Source organism: Doryrhamphus excisus, linkage group LG21 (assembly GCF_037039965.1).
Source record: "Doryrhamphus excisus strain RoL-2023G ecotype Guam linkage group LG21, RoL_Dexc_Guam_v1.1, whole genome shotgun sequence".
NCBI classification, from domain to species: domain Eukaryota; kingdom Metazoa; phylum Chordata; class Actinopteri; order Syngnathiformes; family Syngnathidae; genus Doryrhamphus; species Doryrhamphus excisus.
The window spans coordinates 14170497-14193487 of NC_136377.1; the positions used below are offsets into that span (position 1 = coordinate 14170497).

The following is a 22991-nucleotide window of genomic DNA, read 5'->3' on the forward strand; positions in this document are numbered from 1 at the left end:
ATCCACCCATCCATGTCACTTAAAACAGAAAATGATGAATGGTTGGATGGATGATGGATGATGTACCAACAGATGGATCAGTCAGTTAAAACTCAGGGTGTCTTAGAATAGTCTATTTGATGATTTGATTCAGAGGAGTGTGATTCGACTATATTAAAAAACTATATTTGGCTAGTAGATGACTATGGACATAATCTAACGAATCAGCTTCAACTATGAAAATCCTGAGTTGATGACAGCACAAGTTGGAGCATGAAGTTATGGACTTGTGTTGATAATTATTGTTGATAGATTCATTGAGACACAAAATAACGGCTGGATGGCCGCATGATGTACGGATGGTAAGGTGGAAGGGTTGATGGTTGGATGAAGATGGATGAACGTTTGTCTTGATGGTTGGGTCAATTAAGACACAAAATTATGTATTGGCTGGTTTGACGATGGATGGCTGTTGTTCAGGTGATGATGGATGGTTGTTGGATGATGAAGATGGATGGATGGATGGATGGATGGATAATTGGATGAAGATCATGGATCACTATATATTGGATGATGGACAAATTGCTATTTTGATGATGGATAAATGCTTTTTGGATGGATGGATGGATGGATGATGGATGGATGTTTCATGTTGTCAGCATATCAGGTTGTTTTTCAGGTTGAGTAAAAATAGATTTTTATTTAAAAATAAAGTGTGTTGCTGACCTGCGACAACCGCGAAAAGGAGGTTAATCACTTCCTGTTTTTATCCTCACATTACCATTCACTACGTGTCCTACTTTTTTCTACTGTGTGTGTGTGTGTGTGTGTGTGTGTGTGTGCAAGACAAAGAGAGAAAGACAAGGCTAAGTAGGTAAATGTGATTGAGTATTGATCCAAGTGAGTTTCCTACATCATCGGGAAGGACACAAATGAAGAAGTTAAATTGTCCTTTCAGAAACCACTCCCGTCCACAACACCCATACGGGGATGCTCGCCATGCGCCGATTGACACATCTTTAGCAGGCCAACAGCGCCCCTCCATGGATACACACAGTAATACACACTGGTCGGATTTAATGGCACTTGCCCACAATTGTTATCTGCACTTGTCGATTCAAACCAGTGTATTTTTATGACGCAGTTCCTCCAAGGATTCTCCCAATTTAGTTTGGTTGGTGGTTCATCAAAGATTGTTCAAATGTATCAAAAATAATCAGAAAACATTGCAACATCACAAACCGTCAGATGCAATTATTTGAATGACAGTACACCAGATGCTTGTACCACTCGAGTCAAAGGTCATATCACTGATTGGTTGAGAGACATCACGTGATCCCACTGTCAAAAATGGATATAAGACAAATGAATACCAGGAAAACAAAAATAGTTTTTGCATCATTTTATTTAAAAACAATTTTGTGTTGTTACACTAAATCTGGTCACAGGTAACACACACACACACACACACACACACACACACACACAGTCAGGTGGCACAGTAGAGATATTATATGATATCATCATCAGCATGACGACGCAGCCTCTAGCAGCACTAACAGTAAAGCAGGTAAGTTGTCTTATTGCTTATTTCAGCTTATCAATATGATAGCAAGACCCTGATGAAAAGCTATTATTTACAACACACACGCACACACACACACACGCACGCACACACACACACACACCATGCTTCCCAGAAGCAGTGCAATGATCACATGTCTCAGACATTGTATGACAGCAATGACATATAATGTACACAATCATTTCACAACAAGAACTCTTCTTCTACACAAGCGGTCAAGTGTGAGCGTCACGAGGACAGTCCCCCTTTTCAAGAAGCTCACCCTGGAGGTCTGTATCCTGCACCACTACACAAAGTCTTGTTGGATGCTGATGGTGAAGTCTGGGGTATTCACGGGACCTCATGATGACATCAGGGAGGACTATTTGGAAGCCACAAACAGTGAATTTTCTCACTGGCACTATGGGGACTTGTTGCGAAAGTATGTGGACATATGATGGTACCATGAGGATCAGCGGGACATCAGGTCTAGTTCTCCTACCGGTTCTACTGGCAGCATTCACTTTGGAGATAAAGCATGATGGCTGTTTACAACTTGGACTCGGTGTTGTGGTCCAGTGGGAAGAACGAGGCTCTGATTTTTTGGGCTTCGTTAGCGCACAGGTAACCGTACGCCTTGTTGTACCATTCTGGAGAGCGCCCCCTGGAGGTCCAAGAAATTACAATTCAGCCCAAATATTCAGGCCTAAAAGCGTTAAAGCCTTAAAGGGTTTATGATGGCCACAGTTTGACCCTGGAACAGACTATTTCTATTCATTATTTCCTGTGGTTACTTTTTTGAGCTGATTATGTCTGACTTGACTTCTATAACCTTACCTGAGGTCCACTCTGGAGATGTGTGTGAGCCTGGTTCTGCCCTCTGCGCTGCAAGGCTCGAGGAGGTAGTGGGACTCCAGAACCACACCCCTAACCGCCCCCGTGCGTGGGCCGTCATCGTGTTCCACCGACACACACACCAGCGCGCTCCATCCTTTCATCGGGTCGGAACGCCACGACCTGAGGGGGCAGGACATGAGAACCAGGCGGAAACAAGCTGGTCCATGAAAAACCAAGTCACGGACCTCAGTACCACGTAGTCAGTGCTGGGCTGGGGCACCATGTTGTGGCAGGAGTACTGGTACACGTCTGTCTGTTTATCCAACGTCTCCAGAACCTTCTCCTGCTGTAGCTCTACGTGCCAGCGGGGGCGCTCTCTCAGCAGTCTTTGCAGAACCTCGGTGGGCGTGGCTGTCACCTCTGTGCTGACCCTCCAGCGCCTCAGGGGGTTTCCATCCCCCACCTGGACCCAGAAGCCAAACCCAAGGACCAGTTAGCGCAGGATTTACAACTGCTTTCATGAAAGCGGCTCAAAATAAAAACAAATGAAACCAAAGTGACCTTTTTTGAAGCCACTTCCGTGTGCTCGATGGCAGGACGAGACACCCATCCTTTACTCTTATCTTTGGCCTCTTTCAGCAGGTTCTGGACCAGCCTTTCGAGGTGAGTGTGATAGGATCCCTCCTCAAAGTCCTCCTCCTCCTCATCCACCACCTCCTCGTCTTCATCCATCTCATCTTCACGGACCTTCCCCAGCTCTTCCAGCGGGGGCACCAGAAGATCCGCTTCCATGTAGGAGTTGCGGGACTGGGTCACCATCTCCTCTGGGATCTGTAGGAGGATGGGCAACAAATTACATCAAAAGTAAAAAAAAAACCCATAATGATAATAATAATACATTTACATGGATGGACGTTTGTTTACATGCTTCAGAGGCCGTTTGATGAGGCCATCTTCTGCAGAACTGCTGGAAAGGTGAATTTCTGGAGTAAACTATCAATGTGTGTGTGTGTGTGTGTGTGTGTGTATTGAAATGAACACTGCTGCCAAGAGTGGCTGACTTTCAAGCAGCTGTTTGTTTATTCAAGCACGTTTTTATGCGAGCCATGAGAGCGTCATCAAGCATTCCTTGTCTACCGTTGATATCACGGCTAAGATGAAAGTCAAGCAGCTAGCAACAAAGTCAAGATTCAAGCCTCCAGGACCTTCTATTATCAAGGGAAACATGAATTCACTACCAAGCAAGATCTAGGAGCTGGCAAGAACATCAAGACCTTCAAATTTGTGCTTCGTTATCTGGAAAAAACAGACACTGATGTCTACTAATTAACTAATACACATTTTTACGCTGATAATTATTAGACATTGCCTCTTCATTAATGGGCATGCTTTAATCGTCTTTAGTATGTGTGTGTGTGGTTGGTTGGTTTGTTCATAGAACACACATTGAACGATGAACTCAGTTTCTGTCTCCTTTCTTCCATCTAATAAACAATGAAGTGGCCAGTAGTAGTGTGTCGGTCATGAACCAACGGGTCAAAAGAACTAGTTCTTTTTTGTGAACAGAATGAACAAGGTCACCACCCCTAAAATATCCATTCAGTCCGTTCAGTTGCAAATGCTTTTTTTTTGATTGGCTGGAGAGTCAGTTCATTGTTCCTTTTGCAGGGCGGGACGATCTGAAGTGCTTGCCTGTCTTATCCTGTCATCATGCCTCGCTCTGTGGGTGGGGTTAGCTGACTGAAAGACAGAGACATGGACCAACACTCGTCGGCTGTTCATTCATGGCCGACAGTTGAGTCGGAACAAATATGAACATGAGTGAACGGACTGACTGGACGCGGCTGAGAGATCACAGGCTAACGACCAATTGACCGAAATGATCGAAATGACTGAAATGATCGAAATGACTGAAATGAACAAAATGAACAAAATGAACAAAATGAACAAAATGAACAAAATGAACAAAATGAACAAAATGAACAAAATGAACAAAATGAACAAAATAAACAAAATGAACAAAATGAAGCGTTCTTTTTATTGAATGAACCGGAATGATCCGGTTCACTGAAATGAACGGTTTTGCCCACCACGAGTGGCCAGTGAGTGCAAACATCACAACTCGGCTTTCCGCCCCTGATCTCTAAATATCTCAAATACGTATCTAAAGATCCCTTGTTCGATCCCAGGTTTTCAAGACTCAACACCTTCCACATAGAAATCGTAGGAATCAAGTGGACAGACTGCATAACCAACAATGAGGTCCTCAGACCTGGTGTTCCCAGCATTTCCACACTCCTGAGGCAACGGCTGTTCCACGTCCATAGACTGCATAGATGGCAGGATTCCAAAAGAGCTACTGTACGGAGAGAAGAGAGTACAAAGTCGCCTCCAGCTGGGTTTGAAAGACGTCTTCAAGAGAAACGTGAAGGCTCTGGACATTGTCAACAGATGAGAAGGAGCTCGCTCTGGACCATCCTCACACCCACAGTCTACACTGAGGAGAGGAGAAGCTACACATACCCTCAGAAGACGCAAAGTCAGCCAGCAAAACCCACACCCAGCCTTGGGGTGTTGTTGTAGAGACTGTCACTCGCACATTGGCCTGTACTCCTGCAGCAGCACCGCCCGTTAACATGATCAGTCGTGATCAATGGATGCCGGAGGGAATTGGATCTCTCTCAGGGCTAGTAATGTAAATCACTTCCTGTCAACAAGTAGAGTGAACCACATACTGTAGTCACTCTGAAGTTGACCTTTGTATTGGCATCCACTCATATCTTCTATCTGATTGGACTGTGTAGCTAATAAAGTAGCAATATACAAAAAGCGTATACAAGCTACAAATAATAAGATGAAATATTATCATAAATGCAGACCTGAAAGAGGCGCTGACACTCCGTAATCATATGAGCCAGTCCTTGTGTCGCTGCCATGTTCTCATTTAAATCCTTCTGGTCCGGTCGGCCCGTGGCATACTTCCTCTGGATCGACCTGGACCGTTAGAGAACATGCAGAAACACAGACCACATGAACTACTCGTCAGTCACTCGTCATTACACTAATGCTTCATGAGTCATCTTGCTGATGTTGACGCACCTCGGCGACAGCATCTCGTTCTTCATGAGGCTGAGATGGAAGAGCGAGGGCGCCAAGCACACGGCGAGATTCATGGCCGTCATTTGGTTCTCGTTCACCTGTGTGGTGACGTCGCGCAGGAAGAAGAGCAGCATCTGCAGCGCCTGCCTGTTTTCATCTGGCATCAACAAGATGGCCGCCTGCACTGCCTGCAGTCGCTGCTCTTTGGGAACATCTGATCGGGAACAGGAAGCAATGCAATCACGCTATCTTAGACCTTACTTTTGAATGCACCACAGCAAATCATAGCAGTACTTTTATATATAGCATCAACACAACAGTGTGAATGCTCGACTCCAAGCACGAGCAATGCCTTTAATGAATGAGGGTTTGAGTCCATCAGTGGTTAAACAACATGTGTGCTTAGTGTGTATGCTTTATTGGGATTTGTAGATGAGTGTCCGTTACGGATAATGCATCTTTGGTGGCCAGCCAATCACAGGGCACATACAGACAAACAACCATTCACACTCACATTCATACCTATGGACAATTTGGAGTGGCTAATTAACCTAGCATGCATGGGGAGAACATGCAAACTCCACACAGAGATGGCCGAGGGTGTAATTGAACTCGGGTCTCCTAGCTGTGTGGCCCGTGCGGTAACCACTCACCCGACGTGCAGCTGGAAAATCATCAAAACCCCCAAATTCCTGCACAACGTGCTTTAAAGTAGAAAGCGATGAAGTGCTTCCATCCACATTTACCGTGTAATCAACAAGCTATCATGAGAGGCTTCCACCGGAGCGCATCTTCTCCACCCGGTGTGTGTGCACCACTGTGGAAGCCTGGCCACTTCATGGTGGGGGGTCATTTGCTACAAAAACACAGCATGGACACACTCCCCTTTCCCTGTGAAAGATGTAAACCAGGGATGTCCAAAGTGCGGCCCGCAGACCATTTTTGGAATGTATTTTTTATGGACCTGTGAAGTTGTAGAAGAGTTGATACTAGTTCAGATATTGATGGTAAGTTAATTAAGTACACATAATCCCTTCTTGTTTTGTTATATTACTGAGATGTAAGCTAAATGTCAAACCAACTCAGCGGTAGTTTTCTATTCGCTAGTCAACTGTTTGATGGCTCTCAGCATTCTAATGGAAATGTTCAGCATTGATGCAATAAGACCTACACTGGTAGATGTGTAAGAAGGTTTCTCCCAGCTTGTTGCTCAGGAGAGGTTCTGGAAGGTCCCGGAAGAACTGTTTAACCATGTCAGCCACGTCGTAGGCGGACTGGTCGTCGTAGTTTACCGAGTCGGGCGTTGTGTCGCATTGCTGCCTCAAGGCTTGAATGCGGGACTTGACGCCGGACTTCCGGAAGAGTCCCACCTGGGCAGAACGCGAAGAAGCAAGAGGCAGGTGAGATAGAGTAACACTAAAAATAGCGGTTTTGTCAGGGAGCTTTGGTACCTGGTCCAGACAGTGGCTTCTGAGATGGCTGAGGGCCTGCTGGAGACACAGGGGCAGCGGGAAGCCACATCGCTGCACATGGACGATGAGGGGGACGCCAAATACAGTCTTGTCTTTGTAGTCGGGTGCCTTGATGCGCTTCATAAATTTGGGAACAGACCTTGGTGGGACACAAAGAAGGAAGTGTTGGCCTCAGTTGGCCTTCATTAAGAGACCTCTCCTACCTCCAGGGGACTGGAAAAGGAGAGGAACTGGTCTTTAACTACGCAATTAGTACGTTTACATACATACTTTTACTGAAAAAGACATTGTGCAACTTAGATCAGGGGTGTCCAAAATTTTCACACAGGGTTACATACTTAAAAATGAAATTTACAGAATTTACAAATATTTCATCTTTCTTCTTAAATTGTCTTTTCTTAATATTATGACTTTTTTATGACTTCATTCTAAAACTGACAAAATGCAACTTTTTGCAACTTTTTGTCTCGTTACAAAAGTTTTTTTCTCTTGATATTTTATAATAATTTTTTTCTCATATTACAAAGTTATTCTTGTAAAATTGAAATTTTTTCTCATTAGATTACATTTTTTTCTTTTAATATTTTGACATTATTTTTGTAAAATTACTGCAGACTTTTCAATTTTTGCTGCTGTTTTTTTTTCTAGTTTTCTTGCCAAATGCCATTTTGAGATTTTTAGCCACAAATGGGCGCCATGGCTACCACAAAATCACCTTGAATATAAACTAGATATGACTATCAACAATTAACACTGATTCAAATGTAAGGCAATGTCCAAATTAAAATGACAAATGCAAATGTAATGCCGACTACATTTAGCATATGCAGTCATGGAAAAAAAAGGATTAGACCACTTTGTTTCTTCAGTTTCTTGTTCATTTTAATGTCTGGTACAACTAAAGGTGCAGTTGTTTGGACAAATATAATGATGATGACAACAAAAATAGCTCATAAGGGTTACATTTTGTTATAGTTATTCATGTAAGAATATTAGTGATTTGGGAAAACCATGGAAGATGCTAGATATCATCTCTTAAAATAAACTCTTATGAGCTATTTATGTTATCATCATTATATACTATCTGTCCAAACAAATGGACCTTTGGTGGTATCAGGCATTATATGAAGGAATATAAAGTCAGTGTATCTACCCACCACGTCCAGCCGTGTTTATTGGACATGGAGTATTTCTCCATGATGGCGGTGAGGCGGAGTAATGAGAACTTCTGCAGGAGGCTGAGCTGAGATGCTGATTGGCTGCTGATGTGCAGGGAAGACGATGGCTGCTTGAGATGATCGGACGTCCTGAAACTGGGCCAGCGCACACTGGGACACACACACAGATACACACAGGGACTACAGTTAGCAGTAGCATCTATGTCTATACATCTGTGTGCTGTTTAGATGAGTTAACTTTCTATTCTATCTATTTCTATCCATTCACTTATACCTGCATACATGGGGACACAGCTAGGATACCCTGACTCACCGCGGCCTTGTCAGGGACGCCCCGACCCCGGAATCTCTCCTCTCCCGACTGGTCCCAATAGAATCGGTGTCATTTAACGAGGTGCCATCCCTGTCGCCCTCATTGGGAGTGGTCTTCCGCTCCCCGTCCTCGTCTTCTGGCAGCACACTGCGGCTCCAGTGGTCCACAATCTGCTGCAGGCCGCTAACGTGCTGGATGATGTCATCCAGGTGAGGGAAGAGGTTGTCCTCCTTCTCCAGGTCCAGGATGTCCCCGGTGCTGGCATACAGGTGGGAACCTGGGACATTGTCGTACACGCTCACTCTGCTGCCCCGGGGAGCCCTCGGACATGGGGGCTTGGGGGGGGCACTTCCAGACCAGACGTCGTCCAGGTTGTTGTTGGGTGGAGACAACCCAGGGATGGTGGTGTTGCTACCGTCACCGGGAGAGGGCGCCAGGCTTTCGATGGACAGTGCTTTGGGGAAAGTTCCTGGCTTGTGGTCTTTGGGGATTTGGATGAGGAGGTTGTCGTAGGAACAAAAGTGATTCCTCTGTCCGTCTGTCCTCTTCCCTTGAGTGGGAAGCTCCATGTCTTCCAGGTACTTGCTGCTTCTCTTGCTGGCCGTCCGTGCTCTTGAACACGCGTATTCGGTTACGGTGGACGCTGGTGGCTCGCGTATGGGGCTGACACTCATCATGGAAAGGTCGTTGCAGTCGTTGCTGAGGTCAGCAGGCGACATCTCGCCATCAGTCAGATGCTTGGGGAGGTTTTGCTCCAGTTGGCTGATGGGAGTACACTGAAGCACTTGCAGGGCCAGAGGTTCTTCACCCTGCAGCACCGGCCCGCTGATGTCCATAGGCGGTCTGCGCTTTGAGCTCCTCCTCATCGTTGATGGCCCCCAGGTGCGCATCATTTCCATTCGTCGTAGAAACTCCTTGGCTTTGCTCCGCCCCCCCTGTCCGTGGTGCCCGCTCTTGATGGGCAAGGAGTTGTAGTGCGGCAGCTCTGCAGGCGGCTGGTAGGACGCGGACAGCGACACCACCGATACGGCGTCGGCCATGGTGGAAGCCGAGTCCTCGCTGTGGAGCGACGAGACCTCGGAGATCTCCTGTTCGCTCAGGTCGGTCAGCACGCTCTCGCTGCTCACCGTGCTGCGCAGACCCTCGCTTCGGCTCGCCGGCCCGCCCTCGCTGGCACCATCCGACAGGAGGTCCTGCAGGCGCGACCAACGCCGGCTGCTCCATTCGAACGTCCAACGCTTACTGATGGCCATCTGGTCATCTTCATCGGAGTCATCACCCTACGGATGGTATTTGTACGTATTTAACTTCCATGAAACAATATACAAGTTCACATTTCGCTTTCATTTCCAGTGAGGGTACCAAAATCAGTGATTGTTAAAACGTTTTGCCATCAATCAATCACAGCATCAACAGCCATTTGTTTGCAGAGGAAGAGGGGAAACATAAGCCAACAGTGTCATCAAGTGGCCATACGTAGTTTTGAAAGACCTTTCCTTGTGGATCGTCACTGGTGTTATATTTCGCTTAACCGGAGTACCTGGAGTAAACCCACGCATGTACGGGGAGAACATGCAAACTCCACACAGAGATGGCCATTTTGGTCATTTTTACACCGCAAAAATTTCGGTGCAATATAAAGCTAACATAAAGCTAACTCAGCTGCCGAGTGGTTAGCGTGCAGGCCACTCGAGTTCGATTCCACCCTCAGTGGAATTTGCATGGGTTTTCTCCGGGTACTCTGGTTTCCTCCTGCATTCCAAAAACATGCTAGGTTAATTGGCCACTCCAAATTGTCCATAGGTATGAATGTGAGTGTGAATGGTTGTTTGTCTATATGTGCCCTGTGATTGGCTGGCGACCAGTCCAGGGTGTACCCCGCCTCTTGCCTGAAGACAGCTGGGATAGGCTCCAGCGACCCTCATGAGGATAAGCAGTAGAAAATGAATGAATGAATAAAGATATGTAAAAGCGCTATGAACTACCCTGGAGTCCAATTGGGTTAATGAACTTGGCGACGTTTGCAACACAGGAGAAAGGAATGAGGATCTAAATATATGAATATCTTACTTTCTTCTTAGGATGGCTGACGTCCACCTTCATGGAGGCACATTTGTTCAAAGTGTTGAGACGCCTGTAACACACACACAAACACATGATCCAAGTACCACCTCCTCCTGAGGGTTTCAGACATTTCAATGAAGGATCAGTGCTGGAGGAAAGGGGGTATGCTCCCTGGTATGTTAATTTGGATTCACAGTCAGACGTCTGATGATTACCATCTTTACTGACACACTGGACATGAGCTCATGAGCTCAGACATGAGCTCAGTCTTTCTACTTACCTCAAAACTTTCTGGAAGCATAAAACGTTATAAAACATTGATATTGATATTTATATATTATAGTGTGAGAATAGTAGAGAATCTGCAACAGACATGATGACATTATGTACTGATTTGACCTTAGCGATGGGAGCAAGTCAGTGTTTGGCAAGTCTCAAGTCCGTCTCAAGTCTTTCCTTTGAAGGTAAGAACAAGTCAATTCTCAAGTCAAGACAAGACAGTAAAGCCAAGGCTTGGAATTTTGAAGTCCAGAGCTATTTCGTAGGGGTGCTCCGATCAATATCAGCTGATGTCAGTGAAAAAGTATGGTATCATTATCGGCCGATACCTGCTTTAAAATGCCGATCCCATCGGCTGATTTCCTCCACAGAGTCATGTCAAAAGTTCAAGTTGAGTTGCAAGTCTTTGACAATATTGTCAAGTCGAGTCCAAACTTATCAAGTCAAGTTGCGTGACTCAAGTCCACACCTCTGGCTACCACTGACCACCATAATCAATCATCACTGAAAATCACTATTGTTCTTATAAAGACCAAGAAGGTGTCCAAAAAGTTCTCAAGAAGTTGAGAACCAGCACAGAGCTGACAAGAAGCTTACCGAGACAGAGGCTCCACCAGGTCCCGATCCAAAAAGTCATGGTCCCTTTTCACCGAGGAAATATTGATAGGAAACCGTGAGTCTGAGACAAAGACAACAAAGAGAGGACACCTTTATGACACATGCAATAAGATACCAATTCAAATGTTTTTTGGTGGGTCATGTGGTATGAAAAGAAGGGAAAAACTTGGCGATGATTTGAATAACTAACTTCTTCTTTCTCTTTGGCTTTTTTCCCTTTAGGGGTCGCCACAGCGAACCAATCTCCTCCATCCAACCATATCTTCTGCATCTGTATTTCTCACACCAACTACCCTCATGTTCTCCTTCACTACATCCATAAATCTCCTCTTTGGTTCTCCTCTACGCCTCCTACCTGGCAGCATCCTTCTACCAATATATTCACAATTTCTCCTCTAGACATGTCCCAACCATTTCAGTCTGGCCTAAAGGACTTTATCTCCAAGGCCTCTAACATGGAATGTCCCTCTGATGTACTCGTTGATCCTGATCCTATCCATCCTGGTCACTCCCAATGAGAACCCTCCAAGTGTATATGATTAATTTCATTTCACCTATAATAAGGTTTTTAAAGAGTAGCTACTGTACTATGCTCATTTTTGGCGCTTTGTGTTGCGTTGTGTACTTCTATAGAGCAGCTACACACAATAACCCCTTCAGAAAGCTTTTCCATGCACTTCCTGCTTAATTTACTCCACCCCCGGCCATCCTCTCAGTACAGCCACTTCGCTGTGATTGGTCACACTCCCAAGCGCTCCGGAGGACTTCCAGATACGTAGGTCGGTGTTTACTGAGTGCGAGCAATCTGCAGCCCATATAAGGAAGTCCAGATTGAATTGTCGTCAGTAGAACTCTGTAAAACCGAACATGCAGAGCCATACAGAGGTTCTTTCAAGGCTCACTTCCAAATGCACAAACCTCATTATCTGGCGCGTTGGCATTGTTTAACATGAGAATACAACATTGTAACTACATTTATCGGTCAGAAAAGTGGCAAAGCTTACTAGCATCAGAAGTATGATGAATAATAACCAACATAATGTGAGGAGATAAGTAGGCCTTCAGTGTATGAAGAAGAAATGAGTCCCAGGATAAAAGTACAAGCAGTGTTGTAATGACCAAGGATGAAGGTGGAAGGATAAAAAAGTGTAGAAGAGACGCTGTGAGAGTCCCAGCAGAGACAACAAGGCCTTTCCCATGACCCTCCCCCTCCCTTTGGACAGGAAGTGCGGCCTGGAAATAGACCGCGTCTCGCCGGAAGCAGGGGGAAACGAAGGGATGGTGGGGAGGGATCGATGGTGGAATAAAAACAGGTGCTAGTTACCTTCGTAGAGCTGCGCGTACTGAGGGAACCCGGCCGCCCTAAGCCAATCACACGCCTCCTTGGCCTCGAGCTCTGCAAGGCGGGAAAAAGCAGCAGCGTTAAAAACTCTTCACGCTCCAAGAAGGTTTCTCACACACACTATCTGCAAGTCCTATCCCAGCATTCCTGGCGTCCGGGGGCGGAACATCTTGGGGAATTTTATCCTGCTCTGGGAATTCTCAGGAATGATGCGAGTGGGAAGACAGGAAGTCTCTGTGAGAGGACAAGGCTTTTATTTACACTTTAGCTAGCTGGCTAGCGTCGGGGTGTGTGCCGACCCTTAATCCGGTGGCCGTTAATGCAGGAGTTACACAGCGTCGCCACGGCAACGGAGCCCATTAGGCCCTTTTACTGCCACTTGGTTTTACTGCTTTTTTCCACTAGCATATGTGATTTGGTGCCTGGGTGTGTGTACAGTGTGTTTATGAGCACAGACACAACTTAAGCAACTTTTAAACACGCTTTTGTGCTGACAAAGCCGCCATTACGCTGCCAACAGTTACGTTTGTTCAATAAAAGTGGAATACACTCGATTATTTGCACATTTAGCTAAGAAAAAGAATTCAAAAGTGTCATCAAAATATCAATAAATACAGTAATGAATTCAATTAGTCCTCTTTACTCAGAAAATGTTAACTTTTGAGGTGTTCATTTAACAAAATATCAAACAATTAGAAAGCAGCGATATTGGACCTTGAAGAAGTCATTTTATCTCCATCAAGGCAGCTAATGATCCATGCTTCCTCCTACAATCTCCTCACTTCATCGGCAGTTCCTCTCAGAGGGAACATTCAGCAGGCTGCTCGAGCCTCCACACCATCTCCATCACCTCAGCATCACGAGGAGCAACACGTAACAAACTGAGACCTTCTCGCAGCGGACAATTATGTGTCAAGAAGCTTACTTGAAGCCTTCATGGCTCATGAAGGTCACATCTTCATCCACCTCCTCCTCCCTCACACCTTCTCCTCCGACTCCACCTCCACTCTCGGGGGCTTCCTAGACTCTCAGATTCTGGTGTGGCTCCTTTTTACCCCTGAAATACGCTTCCCTTCATCAACCTTCCTCCACTAGCTCCACATCATCTTCACGTGGCCGCCACACAGGAAATGACTCCTTTCACTCAGCGGGCTGAGCTTGTCTCCGCCTTTGAGGTCAGCTGGACTCTTATCTTCTCTTCATTGGACTGAACACACACACAGGCACACACAAACTCTGAGAGGAGTCCATGAAGTGTTCAAATGAAGACGCAGCAGAAAGACGTCCAAGCAGTGGTAGCTAATCCTTGAGTATTGAGTAGAATCTTTTCTTTTTTGTTGAATATAGCGGAACCACCAAGCTGTTTTTTCTCGAAAAAGAAGTGTGTGTGTTTGGGCCAGTCTTGATTTAGATGATCCCTCTGTGCCAAGGAGCTCGCATCTTGCCCACAAACTATCATCAAGTCACAGCTAAACTGGGTCAAAGGTTCTGCAATGGTCACAGACGCCATTAAATCATTTAAATTATTTATATATATATATTTATGTGTATAAAATATACACATATAGTAGATATTATACAAAAACATGTTTGATTCATTCATTCATTCATTCATTTTCTACCGCTTATCCTCACGAGGGTCGCCGGGGGTGCTGGAGCCTATCCCAGCTGTCTTCGGGCGAGAGTCTGTTTGGTTAATTGATTGAATTTCAAATAAAATCATATTTTAAAATATACATTGTTTTTGAAATAATTACAATGATATAATTTTAAGTACAATCTAATTATAATTGATCACTAATGATTACAAAAAAATTATAGGAATTTATATTAGATTATTTATTGTATTGTATATAATAAACTATACATTTTTATAGTATTTTTTTTATTATTGCATAATATATGCACTTTTGTGTCCAGACTTTAGGGACACCCTGTATGAGTAAATGAGTAAAACATAATCATATTATTATTTCTTTAGCTACATTAGGAACAGTTGTACAGTAACAATAAACAATAAGCACAATAAGAAGTAAATAATACAGTAATAAGTACAATAATAAACATTTCATTATGTACAATATATGTTATTATAACATATATTTGTAAAAACGTTCAAAAACAACATTTGATATTAGATCTTACTAGATGCTAATGATAATACCTAACATAAATAACACCCACTTTACTAGGTGATAATTGTGTGTGTGTGTGTGTGTGTGTGTGTGCATGTGTGTGTGTGTGTGTGTGCTCGTGTACAACGTGGGAACAAGGCAGTACTATGTTCCTGAGCACAGAATTTCATCAAGAGATTAATTAGCACACAAACGCGTTAATCCAGACACCTGCTGGCATCAATGCATGACAACATGAACCTTCATGAGTGCACAACAAAGGTAATTCCTTTCACGACCAGGGTGCAAAAACACACACAATGTCCCTGCAAGAACTTCATTTCCAGCTTTTTATCAGGAGGCCGCTTGGTTGGAGTCATAGCTCACGTCTCCATGAGCACTGGGAATGCTCGAACACTTTTTCCTCTCATAGTTAAATGCATGCCAAAGCAGCAGGTGGCGTTATAGGCGCAAACTGTAAAACATTTTTAACACATCAGAAGAAGACTCTATAGACAGGAAGTTACATGACTGATTCTCTTTCAAAGCTGGAAGACTCCAGCGTCACCACACGCTGACTCACTTGTTAGCAAAGTGTGCATTTCAAACCATTAACAATTATTTGCGTTTTTACTCTCATTAAAATGTGATTTCAAATATAAATAAAGCCACAGCTTGACCCTGGATCAGACTATTTTCCCAAGGGATGTCCACAGGTACGCTCTATTTCGAGTGTTAGTGCATGAAGTACATGAAGTAGAAGCACCTCGTCCTCTCAGAAATGTCTGCTTCATTCTCAACAGCTCTGAGTGACATCATTTCCTGTCCTCCTTTTTTTCCCAGGCCTCCCTAAGCGGCGCGCGGGCTAAAAACAGCAACAGGAAGTTGCCGGATTAAACATGTCAGCTCCGCTCAGACGTGTGAGGGGGACGGATTTGTCTTCTATTATTAATTCTTATTAAATAGAAGCATACTTTGGACAAGCATAGAGGACACTATTAACTGGAGAAGGTGGGGAGGAGGTAGTCATGGGGCATTTCCTCCGGCAGGGGGAGCTGTAATACACTTCATTGTTCTCCATGACGTCAGACTGCAACTCCAAGGTAAAATGAGAAGTGGCAACATACAGTGGAACCTTGGTTAGCATCATTAATTTGCTACAGAAGGTCTGACTCTAACTGAAACGGACACTAACTGAATCAATTTGCCCCATAAGAAATCATGTAAATCCAATGAACCCGTTCCAGAAAGACAAAAATATGAACACATAAGTTATTACCATCACAGCTTTACATGCAGTAAACAATCCAAGTCATACATACAAATGATGACTGAAAGATATAAATGAACATTTAAAGTTATTTTTACCTTCATGGAAGACGTCATTGTTGACGTCAGTGTTCCCAAAGACACAATGTGACAACGAGACACCACCCAGACAACATTTCCTGTTTTGCTAATTGTTATTTCTTTCATTCAATCGTGTTTTTCATCTCAATAACCCAAAATTGAGCAAAAGAAAGCCTCCACTGTCAACATATTCATATAGAAGATGAAAAACAGGAAGAGGGTGCCTGTGTTGTGTCTCGCAGCTATATCGTGTCTTTGGGAACATTCACATCACGTCTTATATCGTCTTTTTTTAGACTTTTTAACGTCTTAAAGTAACCTTAAATCTTCATTTATCACTTGCATTCGTCAACATCAAAACATGTTTTGTTTTGACATCATAGACAGACTATGCAGATGACTTCTGGTTCCGGCTGCCATTTTGTTAGCAAGCTAGCTTCTTTGTCAGAAGCTAATGACATTTTGTGATAGAAAAAATACATTAAGAAAACAGTTGTACTCACGCAGTGTATTCATAAAACGGCAAGACGTGTGCCGTGTTGTATGCTAGCTGGAAAATGTACATAAACTGAGACAAAACCTTTACGTTAATTGAAAAACACACAAACCGGGATGATCGCTAACTGGGGTTCCACTTTTAGTTTGAGGGAATCAAATACTTCTTAAATGAAGGCAACTAAACATGCATGGTTAAAGGTCACAATGCAAGATAAACCAGCAATGCCTGGTGGTAGATAGCCACAACGTATCCTAGATAGCCAAAATGTGCTGACAAGATCAATCTTTCAGCCCCTCACGGTTTGATGAACACACTAGCAGCGCTTTAGCATCACAAATAAAGAAGTGTGTGAAGCATGACAGAACTTGTTTTCATCCTCACATTCTTCATCTCTCCTCTCACAAAGACGCTTGGATCATTTTTAGAAAACTCACACGACATTGTGAAGGAGGCGGGAGGGGCAAGACGTGGTGTGAGTAAAGTTTAAGCACCTGAATGCTGCACTCAAAACAGCGAGTGTGCAGTGATGTACACGTACCACCCGCAATAGTCACCACCTTTTTACTTATTATTACTTACAATTATTGTAAATATTTCAGATCATCAAACAAATGTAAATATTAGTCAATGATGACACAACTGTAACCGGTCCAGGGTGTACCCCGCCTCTCCTCACGTGAGGACACGCAGAGTCGAAAATGGATGGCTGGTTGGTCAACACAACTGTTTTTAAAACTGAAACTACTCAGGGAGAAGAAAATCCAAACCTACATGGCCTTGTTTGAAAAAGTGATTGCCTCCCCATTAAAACCATCTATCAGGCTGGAAAAGGCTATGAAGTCATTTCTCAAGCCTTGGGACTCTGGCCAACCACAGTGAGAGCCATTATCCACAAATGGCGAAAACACAGAAGAGTCCTGAACCTTCCCAGATGTCATTTCTAGGCTTAAATATGATTCATTTGCTTCAATATGCATTTTTTATTTGTTGAATATATGTTTTAAAAATGCCTCACGGTAGCCAGGTGGTTAGTATGTTGGCCCCACAGGCAGGAGTCTCTGCCTGGGCATCTCTGTGTGTGACTTTGTTCTCCCCGTGCATGCGTGGGTTTTCTCCGGGTACTCCGGTTTCCTCCCACATTCCAAAAACATGCTAGGTTAATTGGCGACTCCAAATTGTCCATAGGTATGAATGTGAGTGTGAATGGTTGTTTGTCTATATGTGCCCTGTGATTGGCTGGCCACCAGTCCAGGGTGAACCCCGCCTCTCACCCAAAAGACAGCTGGGATAGGCTCCAGCATACCCACGAGGATAAGCAGCAAAGAAAATGGATGGGTGGATGTTGTAACCTTGTGAGTATCGGATATCTCTCAAAGTCAAACGGGTTCTTGCTGTCACAAAGTGCAACAATAACCCACAATTTCAACCGAAATCGGAACCAGTGCCTGAAACTATGCTATGGTGTGACCTATGACCCCAGCTTCTTCAATCATTTCACCAACAGTATGGCATCCCTTGGACTGATCATAGGTCAACTTGGGTTAAAAATGTGCCTGATAGGGAGGTGCTCCTCCTCTCCTCCATTGTTATCGTTGAAAATCAATAGTGTTATTGTACTTTTCTAGGAAACAGCATGTAAAAGTATCAGATGAGTAAAATAACCAAATGGATCATGTGACAGGAACTAGAGGAAGTGAACCCAGTTGATGACAACGTAAACTAGGAGCGCAGAGAGGAAAGACAGAAGTAGAGGTCCCCTTATGTTATGAAATACTAGTATTCGTGTGTACTTTGTGAGTAATGAAGTCACTTTATACAAAAACAGCGAGGAAGCACTGTGTCTGAGCTAGCTCTTAGTTGGTGAAAGCATCTGTAAACAACATCAAGGGTGCAAATCTGACGTCTCACACCCCCAAAATCCAGCAGGGTCATGTGATATATTGAAGTCTGAGACCTCAAATTAGGAAACAAATATATTAACACTCCTGGACTCCATTCTTCTTCTTCTTTCTCCCCTTCAGGGGTCGCTACAGCAAATCAATCTCCTCCATCCAATCCTGTCTTCCGCATTGGTCTCTCTCACACCAACTACCCTCATAAACTACCCGCTCTTTGGTCTTCCTCTACGCCTCCTACCTGGCAACATCCTTCTACCAATATATTCACTATCTCTCCTCTGGACATGTCCCAACCATCTCAGTCTGGCCTAAAGGACTTTATCTCCAAGGCGTCTAACATGGAATGTCCCTCTGATGTACTCGTTGCTGATCCTATCCATCCTGGTCACTCCCAATGAGAACCTCAGCATCCTGCACTCAATTCTGTCTAATATTTGATCTTTCACTTTTAATATAAACTCACACCAAAGGTCTTCCTGTTCACTTCCTTTTTTATAGCATGAGCAGCCCATTTAGGCAGTAAGCTAGCTGGGCCTGAACTGATTGCGCCCTCTGCTGGTTGCTTCACAACATGGCTAACTTCATTAATAAGGTGTTGTTAAGGTGGTTGACGTTAAAAAGTATTTAGGGTGGTCCTGACGCTACCTTGCTCCAGCCTTCGAAGCAGCTGCTGGCGTGCAATGATGCGTGACAGGCGCAGAGCAGAGCGCCGCCGGGGGGTGTGTCCTAGCCTCAGGTAGTGGTCCTGGCCGTCCGCCGTCATGGCCTCCAGGCAGCTCCCCTCGCTGCCGCTGTCACTGTCGCTGCCGCCACTGTTGTTTTTCTTCTGCCATGAGGAATCGGTTGCATCCTGGTGGGTTTGTGCTAGGCATGCGTGCACGTCCACGCAGCCCTCAAGAGTCCTGGCAGCGTCCACCTCCATGTCCTCCCACACAGAACAGGCTGAGCGCTCCTGGTGAATTCGCGTGCAAACACTCCTTTTGGAATTCCTCTAACATGCCCTCACTGGAAGGGGCCCCCGCCCACCTCCCTGCTGGCCAATCACATCACACCGATTGACTACACCCACCCCAGCAACACCTGAAGTCACAAACTTCTAAAAGGTCATTTCTTGGGAGAGGAAGCCAGAAAGTAGGCAGAGGATCGAGAGTCACCTCCATGTGACGTGGGAAAGGACAGAACAATGGCAGTGTGCGTGCGCCTGCGTGTGTGTGTGTGTCCACTGAGGAATGTCTGCATGAGCGCTGCCTGCTATTGTTTGTAATATTCCATAAATCCACAACCTCTACACACACACACACACACACAAAGGAATGGGTGTGTAGTTAGCATGTACATGGATATAAAATGCAGCACAGTCCAAGCCCGTCTACAGTAACTATAGGACATATGAGCAATTGCCAACGGCGGCATCCTGTAGGGATGTGGGCCTTTTTTTTCCTTACACATACACAAGTATAAGGTGATGTAACCATATAATGACATAATGGTTATATGCCTTTTATTTTTATCAGTAGAGTAGGTCTAACTTCACAATAAGGTACAAAAGAATAGTGGGGAACTTATGAAGAACTAATGAGTAGCGGTTAGGGTTAGGGTTAGGGTTGGCATCATAGCGTCGCTCCGCCCAGGGCGCCATTCAAGCCAGAACCGCCACTGGCAATTTTAGAGCATCAAGTGTAGCCCAAACTGGAAGACCACAGTGTGGAATTTGATGAGACTGCCCTCTGGAGGCAAGATGGTGGTAACATAACACCTGACTTTACAGTACTATGATTGGACACACACGTGCAAACACACACGTGCGAAATGAAGGCCACAATGAAAAGACAAATAAGAAAGATATTGTGACAGTAAAGTTAAAATATACAGTGAACCTTGGTTAGGGAAGTGAAGTGAATTCAAGAAGAGGAAAGATGGCGTCAGTGTTGTGTCTCGCTGCCACATGGGAATATATGGAGGCCGACAAAATGATCAAGCTCATTACGATCAAAGCGGTTCCACAAACCCAGGCTTTGTGCTCAAGATGAAACTTGACAAAATCAAATATCAGCAATTCTCTGCGCTATAATGTTTGATGTCCGTGTCCCGCAACCCTGGTTAGGATAAACTTCCCAGTCTTCCCAGACTACTTCCCAGTCAGTGTTCATTTCATTCATTTTCTACCGCTTATCCTCACGAGGGTCGCAGGGGATGCTGCAGCCTATATCAGCTGTCTTTGGGCAACAGGCGGGGTACACCCTGGGCTGGTCGCCAGCCAATCACAGGGCACATATAGACAAACAACCATTCACACTCACATTCATACCTATGGACAATTTGGAGTCACCAATTAACCTAGCATGTTTTTGGAATGTGGGAGGAAACCGGAGTACCCGGAAAAAAACCCACGCATGCACGGGAAGAACATGCAAACTCCACACAGAGATGGTCGAGGGTGGAATTGAACTGGGGTTTCCTAGCTGTGAGGCCTGCGTGCTAACCACTCGACTGTCATGCGGCCGTTTATGCTGTTTTGTGCAATTAAAATGAATGTTTTTGCACTTTCGTGTTTGAGTTGTTAATTACTTCAGTTTTGGCCTATTACATAACCAGCCCCACAACATGCTCTGAATGGAACTAAAGCGTGTGAATGTGCAAGTTAAGTGATGATGATCAAAACAACGCCCATCAACATTGCACAATTTTGACATATTTACACTTATTCATTTGAAAAATAAATACTTTTATTTACACTTTTCTCTTTTCGATTTTATAGTTTGATTAAATATTTTAATCTGCTAATCTCATTGTGACCACTAGATGACGGTGTTTTGCATGTGACTTGTTTTGTGGTGACTTTTTTCTGTTTTAATGCAGTTGATTGATGCCTCAGAGTGTTCGTTCATACAGAAAATATTCTAATATTAAAGATTAATGGGCTGAGTACTCACGCAAGGACTCCTGTGACAATTACATCGGGTAACATAGGCTTAATTGTTAATACTGCGTATTGCACTTTATTTGTGGTGCTAGCATATCGTGAGTATATCGAGTGTAATCCCTAGGATGAAAATCTATTTCGCTTATCGATGGGGACACCACTTGATTCTTGTAAACCTAAGGGTACGGTCTAAGATGGTGGAATTGGGTTTCAGCCATGTCCCGGGTCGGTCTTCCCATAGGCCTATTTCGAAGGAGGAGCCCAGCCTCGTGTACGAGCTCCCATTCCCATGCATGTCCCAATGATCTTAGTGTGGAACTTGGCCAATATATAGTCCCTCTCTCAGGTAATGTATCCCGTCTTGAAAGCTAAAAGCTACAACCCCCTACAAAGATGGTGATGTTTGTTTTGAGCACCTTCTGGACTGTGATGGAGTTTAGGGAGGGGTGTGTTTGGATAATGAAGGGGAATATTGGACAAGTAAGTGTTCTACTGAATGACTGTGGTCACATGACCCCAAAGAGAGGTCCCAGGAGAATCCCAACTTGCTGCATCGGTGCAGCAGGACTATTTGACTCCGGTGCAAACACATGCTGACAAGCTGGCATCTGACCCCCCCCCAAACACATGCCGAGCCACCTTCCCCACCCTGGAGCTCTAAATGTGACAATGACCTTCCCAAAATATCAGCACAGCTAGCATACACAACACAACACAACACAACACAACAACACAACTTGCCATTGTTGTCATGACAAACACACGTAAGGGCGAATTGGTGACATCACGAATCGCACTCATTAATGAAGCAATTTGAGTCCCGGTTCTGACCTGCCAGTCGTCTCTCCCGGACATTCCTCCAGAGGAGATCCCAGGCTTTGGACGTCGAGTCCCGCAGCTGCTCGCTGATGGACCTCCGCAGCTGAAGCTTGGCCGTCTTGCGCGGGCTCGTCATGGCGGCGCGCACGGACTCATGGTGCTGCCTGATAGCCCCAAACGGTCCCGAATAATCCCAGACAGGTCCTGGAGCAGCCTCTGCCGCAGTGAGCTGCTGCTTGTGCTGCGTCACGTCCCTATGCAGACAGTCGGTCCTCCTCTTGTGTGCAGCTTTGTGTAATCGTGCGCGCGCGCGTGTGTAGTAATATTACTTCATCAGGCTGCTTTCAAGGGCGCACGCTGCCCTGTGCATGTGAGGCTGGACGTGTGACAAGGGGAGCCAGATGTGAGAGACCCCCACCCCCCTGTCTGCCTGTGCAACACACACACACACACACACACACACACACATGCCAACAAGGACTTCTTTCAATACCACACACACACAAAACACTCATGCATTCATTGGCAGCTTCCTTTAACTTAAAGAAGTCAGTGTGTGTCTTCATTCAGAACACCAGTATAGCTTTGTGGATATTCCAAACTTCTGCTGCATTTTCCTGGGAATACTGACTGGGAATACTTA

The 22991-nt window shown here is 44.8% G+C and overlaps 1 protein-coding gene across 3 annotated transcripts; it reads right to left on the bottom strand.

The window, feature by feature from the left end:
• Positions 1 to 1380: 1380 nt before the first annotated feature.
• Positions 1381 to 22730, bottom strand: LOC131138477 (StAR related lipid transfer domain containing 13a). Of its 3 annotated transcripts, none has more exons than XM_058087420.2 (14): positions 22361 to 22730; positions 12728 to 12799; positions 11383 to 11464; positions 10513 to 10576; positions 8443 to 9722; positions 8109 to 8279; positions 6931 to 7090; positions 6651 to 6849; positions 5480 to 5693; positions 5260 to 5374; positions 2942 to 3211; positions 2626 to 2843; positions 2381 to 2560; positions 1381 to 2207 (listed from the first exon to the last, which is right to left on the bottom strand). In XM_058087420.2, exons 1-14 carry the CDS (start codon positions 22482 to 22484, stop codon positions 2093 to 2095), a joined length of 3264 nt encoding a protein of 1087 aa, XP_057943403.2. In that variant the 5' UTR covers positions 22485 to 22730; the 3' UTR covers positions 1381 to 2092. The 3 variants fall into 3 exon arrangements, with proteins under 3 accessions (XP_057943403.2, XP_057943402.2, XP_057943404.2); XM_058087419.2 differs by lacking the exon at positions 22361 to 22730 and adding an exon at positions 19252 to 19907; XM_058087421.2 differs by lacking the exon at positions 22361 to 22730 and adding an exon at positions 13671 to 14178.
• Positions 22731 to 22991: the final 261 nt, after the last annotated feature.